Here is a 13719-nt window from a genome sequence, read left to right on the forward strand (position 1 = left end):
AATTAATACAAACCCTTCAACCCTTAAACTGTATCTCTCAATCGCAAATATTCCCAGAGGCCATTAACTCGTCCACAGGAACAGTTCTGCTGGAAAGGCCAGTTCCCTCTGTGACACATGTCCCTGATGGGCTGCTGGCACCCAGAGAAGATTGGGCAGTGGGGTATCATTTCCTTTCCCAGCACTGAGTACCATCATCTCTAATCGTTAGGATGTAGAGAAGACCTAACAACTAGCCTGGTGCCTTTTGGTAACTTCTATGGTGTTATGATCCTCCTGACCCTTTCTCTTTTCACAGCTTTATTGAGAAGTAGATTGTATAATCAAATCAACCCAAGTGTAAGAGGAGTCTTCAAAAAGTTCTTGGGAAGACTACACAATTTAAAAAATTGCATGGATTTCAAAATATTTTGCACCAAAATAAACTTATATTTTTAAATTCAATTTTCCACAGACTGCTTGCAACAGCTTCATACTACAGCACTCTGGTTTTCAATAAGTTCATGTGCAACCATCAACACAATCTGATAGAAAATTTTTGTCACTGGCCAAAGCCAAACCTGTAAGTAATACCACTTCCTCTCCCTCAGCCCTCCCCACAAGCCCTGCACCCTTGGCAACTATTTCCCTATTCTCAGTCTGTCTGATCATTTCCTATAAATGGGAGAATCTAGTATGTACAACCTATTTCCAAAGGAAGGAGGTACCCCTTTGACACACCAGTCTAAAGGTCCTCCTCTCTGCTGGGCAACTTCAGGCAACAACATATTCTACCTGCTTGTTGGCACAGCAGCAGCACACAGGCCTTCCATTGATCAGACAGTCAAATTGAAGAGCAGGTGTTATGTATGTATGTGGGCAAAGATAGAGAAAGGGCTTGTGTGCTCTTTAGGATGCAGATGGCACAACCCCATTGATATATTGGTTCACCTGAGTCACAGGGCCTGAACACTCCATTTACAGCTGGCTAAAGTTGCCGGAGGCCACGTCCATCTAAGCCAACCTGGCCTGGCCAGCACTCATGAATTTCACAAAACTTAGCAGGAGCTAAGGAACATCCACACAGGAGCATCATGTCCAGGGTCCTTGCGGCACAGTGGCAATGGCAAAGCCACGGCTTTCCCTGGGGTTCCCAAGTAGTGCCACTGTCGATGCTGAGACCCCATCTAGGGGGACAGAGTGGGCCTGAGGCTGCTAGGGGTACGGGATGGTGAAGATGAGGTTCTAGCATCCTCAAAGACGAGCAAGGTGGGTAGGACAGAAAACTATTGCAAAGCTTCCAGGAAAAGAGCAGGGAGGGAAGGTGGCCTGGGGATGTGAGGGTCCCACGTGGAGGCGGCCGGGGCGGGAGTTCCTCGTACTCACAGTCGAGTGAGACCAGTCCGTGGCCCAGGGCAGCTCAGGGCGCCGTTGGTCACGCAGGTGCAGGGCTCTGGGCAGCGCACCCTGTGCAGGGCTCCCGGTAGAGGCGGTAGTTGAAACAGCAGTAGCAATCCCAGCAGCGGCCGCAGCGCCAGGAATCGCGGCCCCATGACTGGCGAGCCTGAGCGGGATGGGCCTGGATGGTCACTGAAGTGCTGCCTGAACTCTGCCCGCCCCTTGGCCCGCCCCTGCCCTCCCCCTTTTACTGCGCCCCACGTGGAGCTTCTGTCTCCCTGGGTCTCTTGCAGTGGTCAGAGAGCCCACCTCTGCCTTCCTAAGGCGGAAAGTTCTGAACTCTCCTGCTGGGCTGTGACTGAGTGTGAGCATGGGTGAGTTGTGGCACCTGCCGAATTGCTCTTGTTTCATCTGCGAGACCAACAGATGGGTATTGGTACCCGTGGTATTAAGGGTCTAAGTGCACAGCTCAGAGCCTCTACCCTCTCTCAGCCTCAAGGGGAGTCCTTGCTCCACCATCATGCAGGCTCTCCCAGCTGCAAGAAATTTCCTCCCAGCTTCTCCCCCTCCCCTTCATTTTTCTGCAATTCTCTTGGCAGTAACTGCTTCCTTCCTATAGTACAGCTATTTGGGTCTGTCCTGTATCTCTCCTGTTGATTGTGAGGTCACCAAGAGCAAAATCCAGTTCAGATTTATTTTTCGCGTTCCTCCTGACTTCTGTAGGGAAGGCCCTCAATGAAAATTCATTGGATTAACCTGCTATACTGCATACAGCAACTGTGCCAGTAGAAGGACCAATATAGTCTACACTTGCAACAGGTGCTCTGCTTTGCATCATGTCTAAGCTTAGCATTAATCTGGCAGGGTATTTATAAGAAGAGAAGTGATGTCTTGAGGGTTATATGACTTCCCTGGAGTCATAGAACTTGAAGCAGTCAGGGTCCCATTTGAACAGGTCCTATTGTCTTCTCCATCCCCAGCGCAAAACAAAGCAAACAAAACTCCCTACTGTATGAGCTACATACAAGGGTTTGGAAAGGAGAAAAGATTGTACAGGAACTGTGGGAGATGCACAATTTCTCCTCTTCTAGTTTATTATTTAAATGGTGTTGTTTGACCCTGGACTCTGAAGTCTCTCTAGCAGTCTTGCTGGAAGAGGGGAACTTTGAGAGCTAGGAGTATATATAAAGCTTTAAAGACAGGAGGCTAAAGAACAGATTTCTTTGTTGCTGGTGCTACCACTCAAAGGCAGTCTCCCTCAGCCAATCTGAGTCCCAAGAAAATAGGCTATACCTTTTTTTTTTCTGAAATTAATGGGATTTAATAACTTTTTTTAAAATTTATTTTTTGACAACCTTGACATAATTAGGGTAAAAAGGCTCAAATGCTACAAGAAGATGGGCAAGACAATTAGTTTCGTATTGTTTCCTTAATATAGCTGATGTAAAAGGGGATTTTAAGGGAGAAGCCCCACCCAGTCTCCCACCCAGTCTCCCACCCACCCCAGGTCTCAAATGTGGGGCATGCTCCGAGGGTCTTGATCAAGTGGTTTGATAGTTCAACAGTTCTGAATTGCTGTCATTCTCACCATTCCAAGCACGATGAGGTCGTTGAAGAATCCACTGATTGACATAGTCCATCATAGAATCTCTGCCCAGTTTTTCACTGCCAACATATAGCTGAAGTGGTTGATTGACCTGTTCTGTCCTCTGTCTTTTGATGGTTAGGGCATTTCAATTGGGGGTATCCCCAAACAAACTTTGTCTGAGGTGTTCCTAGACCAGATTCTTGTATATACTAGCAAGCACAGGGCCCAGCATAGTCCGTTGCCCGGATCAGCTGGTGGTTGCAATTGCTGGGTTGGTTCTGTTTCCATCCCTGTCTTCCACTGGAACCAATGGGTGTCACAGTCCAGGCTGGTTCTGCCCAGCATATGCAAAGTCCTCACACAAACCAATGTGGGCTGCAGCCCAGTCAGAGTGACCCACAATAGCCCCTGCCTCTTGCCCTGGTTTGCTAGTATGTGTGGCAGACTAATCCAGTCTGTCCCACATTCCCTTCTGCTCTCATACATGTCAGTGGGTATTAAAACCTTGTTCCGTCTAACCAGCAACTATCCAGCCTTCACGCATGTTGTTGGGTGTTTCTCAAGCCACCCCAGCCCCGGCCCTAGTTTTCATGCCCTCCTGTAGAAGTGGTAACCCAAGAGGGAGGAGCCCACTATTTCCCTCCCAGGCCACTCCCACTCCCGGATTGTGCACTCTCCAGGTGGTTCTGTGGTTTAACTTGACAGAACTAGCCCCCAGTGCCAGCTTCTGCCAGCTGATGCTGCAGCTAAGCCCCAACAACCCTCACCCACTCCAATTGTAGATTGCACCAGTAGGAATAACCAGCCCAGCCTGGTTTTTCCCTGATCTGGTCCACATGAGGTGCCTAGGTACAGTAGCCCTGCCTAGTCTGGTCTGTGCCCATCCCAGCTCATGCTCTCCAGTGGGAGTAGCTGTCTAGCAAGCGAGCCACCCCTTATTCCCTAGTCAGCTCTGCCCCCTCCCTTCCTGATTTTCACATGTGCTGGTTGGGTGCTGTGGTCACATCTGGTACAGGCAACCTCACCTTGGCATTCCATGTTGTGTACTGTTTTTGTTGCGACCGAACCTGGCTCAACCCACACTCTGCTCCGGTGTTTGGATTTGCCAGTGGATGACGTGAACTGATTCAGCCTGGTCTGCCCCCGACCCATGCCAAATGTATGCCAGTGGAACACTTTCCATGACCTCTTCTTGGCTGTTTCCTTCCATGCTTCTTGCACTTACTTGCAGGTTCTGTGTCCTGTCAGAGGGGTTGCCCAGGCTCTTCCATCAGAACCCCTCCGAGTGCCAGATTTCGCGTATACCAGTGGGTCCATGAGCGGGACCTACTCAGTCTACCTCCTGTGCTAGCAGGAATAGTGGCTTTTCTTGACTGGCCTTCAACCCATTCTGGTTCTTGCTGTTGGATGTTTCAGCCCAACTACGGCTCGTGCATACCCACATATAGCTCATACATGGCTCAGTTGGGGTTGAGACCTAGCCTAGTCCATCCCACATCTACCCTGATCCTCCAGAACACCAGCAGGTGTTGCATTCTGATCCAGCCCAGTGCGTCAAGTCCCAGTCCACACTTGTGCCAAGGGAGACTACAACTGTAACCTGATCAGAAGGTAGTCCTATTCCAGCTCGTGTGCCCCTTAGTGAGAACCTCTACCCAGCTAGGGTGTCCCCTTAGCTCCCCAACCAGGCCTGTTCCCAGCCAGTGGTTGCTCTGACTCAGCGTGGCACAGCCCGTCACCTGTTGTGACCCCTGCCTTAGACACTGTGGCTCACGCAGACCATTTGGTGCAAGAACCTAGCTGGGCATGTCTTTTGCTCCATCCTGGTTTTTAATTTTACTTGTGGGCTAAGGTTTGCTCAGTACTGCCTGGTGCACCCGTTCCACTGCCTTTTCATACACTGATGAGCAGTTGGAGCTTCTTTTCCCAGCTTGTCCGACCCCCAGGTCTGGACCACCTGTTTATCAGTGGGAGCTCTGACTCGCCAGGGGAGTTTCTCAAGTTTCTCCCTTTTATCCCCTCCAAGACCTAGTTCTCATATATGCCATTGGGTTTTAGGCCAGTGCCTGGTGAAGTCTGGCCTTCCTTTTGGCCTTGCATGAGCTGGTAAACCTAGCAGCCTGGCCCACCCCACACCCTATACAGGATGCACATTTGGGTGCTGCCCTGACCAGTCCAGACTGTTATGGGTTCCTTTACCTGTGATTGATGGTAGGCTCCTTAGTCACACCTAGTTTAGTTCATCACCACTTCATCTCTTGATGTAACCTGTGGGGCTAGATTTCCGTAGGGTTTGGCCCACACATCCCCCACAGAATCTTCCCCCGGATATGGTTCTCTAGCGTGTTTGTTGATGGCATGGCCCTGCTTAATGTGACCGGTCTCTGTTGGGTCAGTTCTGTTCCCAGGCCTGTCATCCACTTGGACCAATGGGTATTTGTGGTCTAGCTCTATCCTACCCACTTCATACTCGGTCCTCACGCAAACTAGTGCGAGCTGCAGCCTAGTTGGGGCGACTCCCCAATAACCCCCACCAGGCTTGCTCCCTTCCCTAGTTCCCATGCATACAAGTATGTACCACAGGCTTGTTCAGTCTATCCCACCTCCCATTAAGCTCTGGTAGTTGTTAATGGGCATTGAAGCCTAGTTCGACCCAACCAGCCTACTATCCAGGCCACATACACACTGGCAGGTGCCTTTCTGTTTAGCAACCCCTGTCCCTATCCTGGTTTTCGTGCTCTCGAGTGGGAGTGGTTAGCCACGAGGGAGGTGCCCACTATCTCCCTGGTAGGCCACTCCAACTTCTAGATTGTGCACTCTCCAGGTGGTTCTGGCTTTCAACTTTGCTCCCGATGCCAGTCTCTGTCATCTGATGATGTGGCAAAGCCCTACCAACCCTTGCCCACTCTAATTTTGCTTGTACCATTTGGAACAGTCAGCCCATTCAGGCCCTTTCCTGATCTAACTCACATGAAGCCCACAGGTGTTCCCCTCACCTGTCTCAGCCTTTGCATTCATTGCTGTGGCACAGTATCCCTGCCTCCTGTAGACCAGTTATTGTAAGAGCCTGGGTTGGAATGATATGTGCTCCATCTTGATTTCTATTCTTTTTTTTTTTTTTTTGAGAGTTGAAATTTGTATGGCCCTGCCCAGTCTGCCCCCTTCCAATTGCAGCACGGCCCACTCCACATCCTGTTTTAGGATGCTGCTTTGGGTGATGTTGCCTTGACCTTCCCAGAATGTCATTGGTTCTTTTACCCATAAGTGATGGCAGGTGCCATGATCACTCCTAGCTTAGCCCCTCGCCACCCCAGCTTGTGAGCTAACCTGCGGGACTTGTGTTTCCACAGTATTAGGTCCACACTTCCCCCATGGAGTTTACCCCTGCCAAAAGTGACCAGTCCACTGTTCTCCCACCCAGTAAGTAATGGTGCCCAGCTAGACAGGCTCCCATCCATAGCTTTGGTGTGGACTGGTGTGTGGCAGTCAGTGATGCTCTATGCTAATAGCGCTTCTCATGATTCCTAATTTGGCTGGTGATTCACTCTGGCTCAAATAGATCTTATGGACACTCCCCTCCAAACCATCAGGTCTCAGTCCCCACGCTTACCTGAAAGTTTCAGGAACCTATAACCAGGAATCACCCAGAATTCATCTCTCACATACACTAAAGAGGGGAACTTTGAGAGCTAGGAGTATATATAAAGCTTTAAAGACAGGGGCTAAAGAACAGATTTCTTTGTTGCTGGTGCTACCACTCAAAGGCAGTCTCCCTCAGCCAATCTGAGTCCCAAGAAAATAGGTTATACTTTTTTTTTTTGGTATTTTAAAATATTTATTTTTACTGGAAGGCAGATTTACAGAGAAAAGGAGAGACAGAGAGAAAGATCTTCTATATGTTGGTTCACCCTCCCCAAGTCATTATAATAGCCAGTGCTGAGCTGATCCGAAGCCAGGAGCCAGAAGCAGAAGCTTCTTCTTGGCTTCCCATGTGGGTGTAGGGTCCCAAGGCTTTAGGCCATCCTTGACTGCCTTTCCAGGTCACAAGCAGGGAGCTGAAAGACAAGAGGAGCATCCGGGACACGAACTGATGCCCATATGGAAATCCTGGCGCATGCAAGATTAGGACTTTAACAACTAGGCAACTGCACTGGGCACAATAGGTTATAATTTTGAAAAAATTGTTTGACTTTGTCTATATTTTGTTAAATGGCAAAAGAATAGTACTTCTATCTAAAATATGTTTTCGCCCCTAAATTCCCTCTTTCCAGCTCTTTGTTTGAAGATTCCTTATACTTTTATACTTTGTAATGGTTTTCACTTCTTTTTTTCATTATTCCATTAGGTTAACTCTTAATTGTACACCAAGACCCATTCCATTGTGACTTCCACCATTATCCTTTTCTGAGTCAACATGAGAGAGTAGCTGTGGCCATAGGTCTTGATGCTATAGCTGTAATGTGTATGATTTACTTTTCCTCTATGTGTTGTTAGTATTGCCAGGCTATGTCATGGCTTCTAGCTCCTAGTGGGCCCTCCATGTTTCTCTATTTAATAATGGAATGAGTAGATGAAACATGGGCTAAATCTGTAGTAGATATTCAGTAAGATCGGAAACTAGCTTAGCCGGTTTATTTGGCTTACTCTGACACTGGATCTACCTAAATAAGTATCAGGTAATTAATTACCTAACTACTTTTGATATTATGCTTGGGTGGGGAAGTTGGGGTAGCACAGGCATTTGTTTTCTCCTCCCTCCCTCCCTTCCTCATTTCTTCCTTCCTCCTTCCTTCCTTTGAAAGGCAAAGTTACAGAGAAACAAAGATCTTCCATCTGTGGTTCACTTCCCAAATGCCCACAAGGACCTGATTTGGGTCTGTCTAAAGGCAGGAGCCGGGAACCTCTTCCAAGTTCCCCACGTGGATGCATTGCTCAAGGCTTTGGATTATCTTCTGTTGCTTTTCCAGGCATCTTAGCATAGAGCAAGTTTGAAAGTGAAGCAGCTGAAACTCCAACCAGGTGCTATGGGCATCGGCTTTACCTGATAGCACCATAGCACTATAGCACCAACCCCAGCACTGTATTTTTCTAATATTTCTACCCTTTATTATGAATTGTAAGAGAAAAAAAAAAACAAGCAATTCACGGTAACTGAAGGTTCACGGTAACTGAAGGGCATTTATTTCAAGTTTTATGTTTTATGTAGCATTTTCTTTTGATTCAATAGCATGTATATTATATGAAAGGAATGAGTGCCTGCACTGACCTGTGGATCTTTTTTTTTTTTTTTTAAAGATTTATTTTTATTGGAAAGGCAGATATACAGAGAGGAGAGACAGAGAGGAAGATCTTCCATCCGATGATTCACTCCCCAAGTGAGCGCAACGGGCCGATACTATGCCGATCCAAAGCCAGGAGCCTCTTCCGGGTCTCCCACGCGGGTGCAGGGTCCCAAAGCTTTGGGCCGTCCTCGACTGCCTTCCCAGGCCACAGGCAGGGAGCTGGAAGGGAGCTGGAAGGGAGCTGGAAGGGAAGCGGGGCTGCCGGGATTAGAACCGGCGCCCACATGGGATCCCGGGCGTGCAAGGCGAGGACTTAACCACTTGCGCCACCGCGCCGGGCCCCTGACCTGTGGATCTTTTAGAACAGTGAATATCCAGGAAGTGTGATTTAATTCTCTACTCAGCAGGGAAAGATCAGGGCCACCAGGATACTTGGGTTTCCTCCTGGTTCTGCCCTCAACCGTGTGGCTTGATCTTTGGGGTCCTCATCTACCAGGGGAGTGGTTGGAGCTCACAATCCCTAGGCTTTTCTAGCTCCAAACTGCAAGCGTTGAGGTGCAGCTCCTCCACTCTTGTTGAGGGTAGGGATCAGGTGTGTGTGTAGCTTGTTATGGCTTGACCTGGATGAGAAATGAAATCCTGGGTATGAAGAAGTGAAGTTGTTCACTAGAAGAAAATTCATGATTGCAATGAATTTTCATCCCATTTTTCTATTGTGTATTTCAGCTAGATCTTAGTTTTCACCAGTAAGTTCTTGTAATACACTCATGACAGCAAAATCACATTGAATTGCTTGTTTTTATCATGCCGATTTGTTAGAATGCAACTTATCTGTCCTATTTATTAATATGTGGCCTATTTAAGAGTATGTTTTAAATCTGAAGGATTTGTTTCATATAACTGTGCTTACAGCCACTTTTATCACTGAACTTAAAAACAGCATGATCCACAACAGGGTTGCTAATTATACTTTATGGACGAAGTAAAGTTCATAAAACTCACTTGAGAAGTTAATTTTACTTTAGAAGTATAAGTGTATTTGACATTACAACTCAGAAATTCAAATAAAGCTCCTCAAAGTTTCATAATAGAACTTCTCATATTTTACAGAATGAAACACCTTTTGTGGAGCTTTGTACATGGATTCCTGGGACTTCCCATAAGAAATTCTGACACAATAGAAATGGAATGGGGTTCTAGAATCTGAATTTTAACAAGCTCCTCCATGTAATTTTGATGCATGGAACCCTCAAGACACAGTTTGAAAAATACAAAAATGAGAGTCTAGAATTAAATTTGCTTTAGGAAGACAAAGTTCAAGAATCTTTATTATGGACTTTGAGTGAAGACTAAGAATTTTGGTGATTGTTGAGGAAATCTGGCTTGTGTAAGTGTATGCATGCAAATTGTGTGTTACATCTGTTTAATGTCTAAAATTAATTGATTAATTCTCTTGCTGATATTTTGGTAGCAATCAGTTTATTTCAATTTGCTTATTTTTAGAATGAGCATTGCCACAAAATCATGGAATCTATATCTCACTAGGTCAAAATTCAGTATCACTTGATGCATACTGAGGGATTGGAATTGGAGAATATGAGCAAAGTGGTAAAGACAAAAACAAAACCAAAAAAAATCTTGAGTAGAACAGGCAACGGTTCCTGATTCTTAAACATATACTGTGTTGGTACTATAATTGATAGTTGTTCCTTCTTAAATAGCAGTTGTTTTATCTTTCCCTAGGTAGAAAAGGTGAATATAGGTGAGAGGTAGGGAAAAACATGTAAGAAAAGAAAAATACAGTTATGCTTCTGAATTGTTCACCTTGACATTTGAAACAAACAAACAAAAAAAAAACAAGGAGAACAAAAAGGACAATCCTTGAACGTTAGGCTGTGAAATGCATGTAATGTCTCCATTGCTTGCTTAGAAGTTTTATCTCCATCTCACTATTTATATAACAGGAAATCAGAGAAGTGATTGCTGTGCCAGCTGCAGTGCTACTCTGGGGTTTTGAGGACAGGAAGAAGAACTGGAATTGCAGGCTGATGGACACGTGGACCTTGACCCTTGGCCCTAAGGATGGGTCAGGGATTAGAATGTGATATCTGTTCTGGAATGTGAGAATCCTTTCCTGAGACTGATGGAGAGAAAGTGAGAGCGAGCAAGTGCTGGAGAAGGAACCTCACCATTTTGAGTGGGAAGGATGGGAATGAACTGGCTTCTTCCGTGTTCATTGTCTAATAACAGAAGCCTGTCTGTACTGGCAGTGACCAAAAGTGTGATGAGCAAAACAGACAAGGAAACAAGTAAGAGCAAAGTCTTGATTAAGTCCTTTGACTCCATGGAAGTGATCATGTTTAAGATCAGCTCTACCTTTGGACCTCCCAAGTAATGAGTCAGTGCATTCTCGCTTTGGTTTGTACTAGATGGAGTTGAATCTTGTTTGCTTTCAGGCAAAATCACTGATCTCTGCTATCAGCTCTGCTGTGAACTGCTACCCTCACCCCTTCCAAGGTAGGAAAGGATGAGGGCTTTTTATATTCTCACCTATCCCAGGACTCATCACATACGCAGCGAATTTTTCCCTGTTAGATCAGCAACATCTATCACTGTGCTTCTGGGAGTCAGTAAATTCATTAAAAAGGTTGAAAGAGTGAATGGATGAATGAATAAATGAGTGCACAGAGGTGATGTTGTAGTACCATGTTATTCCTCTGTTTAGGAAAGAAGCATTTTGCTAAATAATTTGCCAAACATTTCTTTTTCATCTAAGCATTTTTTAGTGAACTGTGACCTTGGTTTAGAAATTAAATTTCAAGTTAATATATTAGAAAAGAGTCAGGGAAAATAAGGAGAAAACCTTCTAAAATGAGGCTATAAATCAACAAGGAAAAAGAATTTTATTTAGAAAAAATTGATGTAGAATTAATCAAAGTGTATACCACAGGATACTGGTTCCCTGCCATGCTAATTGGTTGTATTTGGGGAAAAGATGTCAAAGCTCAAGAAGTTTGGGGAAGTTGGGGATTAAATTTAAAAAGTTAAATAAGTCTTACCAGATGAGTTTCTCAGAACTTCTCATGCATATTCTAGATCACTGAAAGAGCCACCGTGTGTTTGCAATGGACTGATACTTCTTGAGATATTTTGAAAATACAGACTTCAGGAAATACTTTAACAGATTGAGTCACAGATTTACAGGCACCCGGACTTTATGGCAAAGAAGCCATCCAACTTAACCAGAACCATTGGCATCAGTGGAACAGGTCTCACAAGTGGATTTGACAGTGATAGGAAGATCATCTGGATCTCTCTTTTTTTTACCCTTCATTACTCTAGACCTAGAAATTCCAATGCTGTCAATACTCTGTCAGGTTAAGCACTGCCCTTTTGAAGATGAAAATACAAGTAGGGAGCTGGATGGGAAGTGGAGCTGCCGGGATTAGAACCGGCACCCATATGGGATCCCAGCGCGTTGAAGGTGAGGACTTTAGCCAATAGGCCACGCTGCTGGGCCCTGAAGATGAAAATACAACACAGGCCAGGAACACTTGTAGTCAATTATTTCAGAATGACTTTGAAGGACTGCAGAGTTTCCAAGTGGGCCACTTCCAAAAGGAAAAAGTCTCCTCAGGAAGCTTCCTTCAGCTTTGTGCCAGGATCCTGTCTTGTGTGTGACTTGCGCTTGAGTAATTTTAGGCACTGAGACCAAAGTGAGTGAAGAAAGCTGATCATTTCCTTTTGACAGTTGGTGTAGACATAGTTGCCCCCTTTGCTCATCCTTCTTCGTCTCATTCTCGGTTGCCTGATCAGGTGCCAGCTCTGTTAGAAATGCACCATCCCTCTACCTACTACTGATAATGTGTCATACTGAATTACACCTTCTGGATGTCAGGAGGCACGCAGTCAAACAGAGGGGTCTGTCTTTATCCTAGCACTTGCAAGGTTTTTACCAAAAAGGGAGTCTCTTTCAAAGACTAGTTTACAAAGAGCAGTTTGTACCAGGTTGTGCCTGTGGGCCTGACAGGAATAATAGTGCTCCCATTTTCAGAGAACTCTGCTGGAGCTGATATGCAGTGGGGCTGAGAGTGCCTGCAAGGGACCAGAGTGATAGAGACCAGGAATGCTTTTTTGGATGTAAAGAGCTGATCTGACATCTGGGAAGATCACAGAGGCAACTGAACTGCCTGTGTACAGAGCAAAATAAACACTGAAATAGGAGAGGTGTAAGAGTCCAACATCAAAGCTTGGAAAACTTCATGGGATGTGCCTCCAGATGCAGGGTTCTTGGAACACCATCTTGGGAGAGTCCGCTTTTATACAGTTGACATCAGGGCAGGAGGTGTGTGTTTTAGAAGTGTCCCCAGTGACCTTTATGGGAGATAACATTGATTTACCTCTGAAAACCAGTCTGCAAAGACAGAGGAAACCCAGGGAGGGATAGCCCTTTGGGGCTGCACTGGAGAGGAGGAATTTGGGGAAGCCAGAGAAGGCAGGTCAGAAGGAGCTGTCAGAGAAGGGCAGGAGTATGAATTGTGCAGTAAAATTGAGGGTATAGCTCACCCACCCAAGAAACAGTAAAATGATCAGCAAAAGCAAAGAATAAGTTTGTTCAATTTTGAATCGAGATATATGAAAATGAAAGAAAACTTCATGTATGACTGTTACTAAATTAGTCAAGAGAAAAGTCATTCAAAGGAATTACCAAGTGGTAGAGAAATAATTGCAAAACAAAAAATGCACTCATGCATTTAGAATCATTTAAGTCTTTTTGGAAAGCCATATGGTAATTCCCATCTATAGCCAGGAATATGTTTATATTCCTTAATCCAGTGATTGTAGTACTGAGAATTTTCCAAAGAAAATAATTGAATCTGATGGTCTAATCTCTTTGTATTTTGAATTTCAATGAGTAGAGCTGTTTTAGCCCCATACTGGACTACTGCCTTCTGTAATAACTTAGAGTTTCAAGTCTGGAAACTTTTCGGATCTGGCTAATCAAAATTGCTCAGTGCTTATCAGTATTCTTTTTTCCTGGGTTATTGGATCACATTCTGCACCAGCTATTGCTTTTCCGCTTGTTTGTTATTCACATAATGGCTGAACTTTTTCACCTGCAGTTATACATCAGTGTGGGTTCTCCAAGAGGCGGATGTCAAGATGGCAAACTCAGATTTGATTATGGAGTTATTTGTATGAAAGAGAATGAGGAGGGAGCCAGAATGCTGAAGAGAGTGCCAGACCTGAAGGAGAGTAGAGGAGAGGGAGAAAAGTTGACTTGGAAGCATGGTATACAGCAGAGCATCTAGGGAAAGTTCACCTACACTGGCAAAACTACTTTGATCACAGGAATTCCTGTAGGCCTCGAAATTCAAGGAATCCCTATTCTCCTGAAAGTGAGCCTGGTTTTGTTTCCCTGCTGTGACCAGGGTGATTGTTGGGAGCAGCTATAATGCGATGTGAGCTGGA

At 45.4% G+C, this 13719-nt stretch overlaps 1 protein-coding gene across 1 annotated transcript in view; it reads right to left on the reverse strand.

Moving 5' to 3' along the window:
• The window catches only part of LHCGR (luteinizing hormone/choriogonadotropin receptor), a 49143-nt gene extending 47611 nt beyond the window's left edge, over window positions 1-1532 (reverse strand). Inside the window, exon 1 of the mRNA XM_040994128.1 lies at window positions 1366-1532. Within this exon, the coding sequence (XP_040850062.1) occupies window positions 1366-1532 (167 nt within the window). The remainder of the gene's footprint in view (window positions 1-1365) is intronic.
• Between the last annotated feature and the right edge of the window lie 12187 nt (window positions 1533-13719).

This window comes from Ochotona curzoniae, unplaced genomic scaffold (assembly GCF_017591425.1).
Source record: "Ochotona curzoniae isolate NIBS_2020 unplaced genomic scaffold, NIBS_Ocur_1.0 contig_883, whole genome shotgun sequence".
Classification (NCBI taxonomy): domain Eukaryota; kingdom Metazoa; phylum Chordata; class Mammalia; order Lagomorpha; family Ochotonidae; genus Ochotona; species Ochotona curzoniae.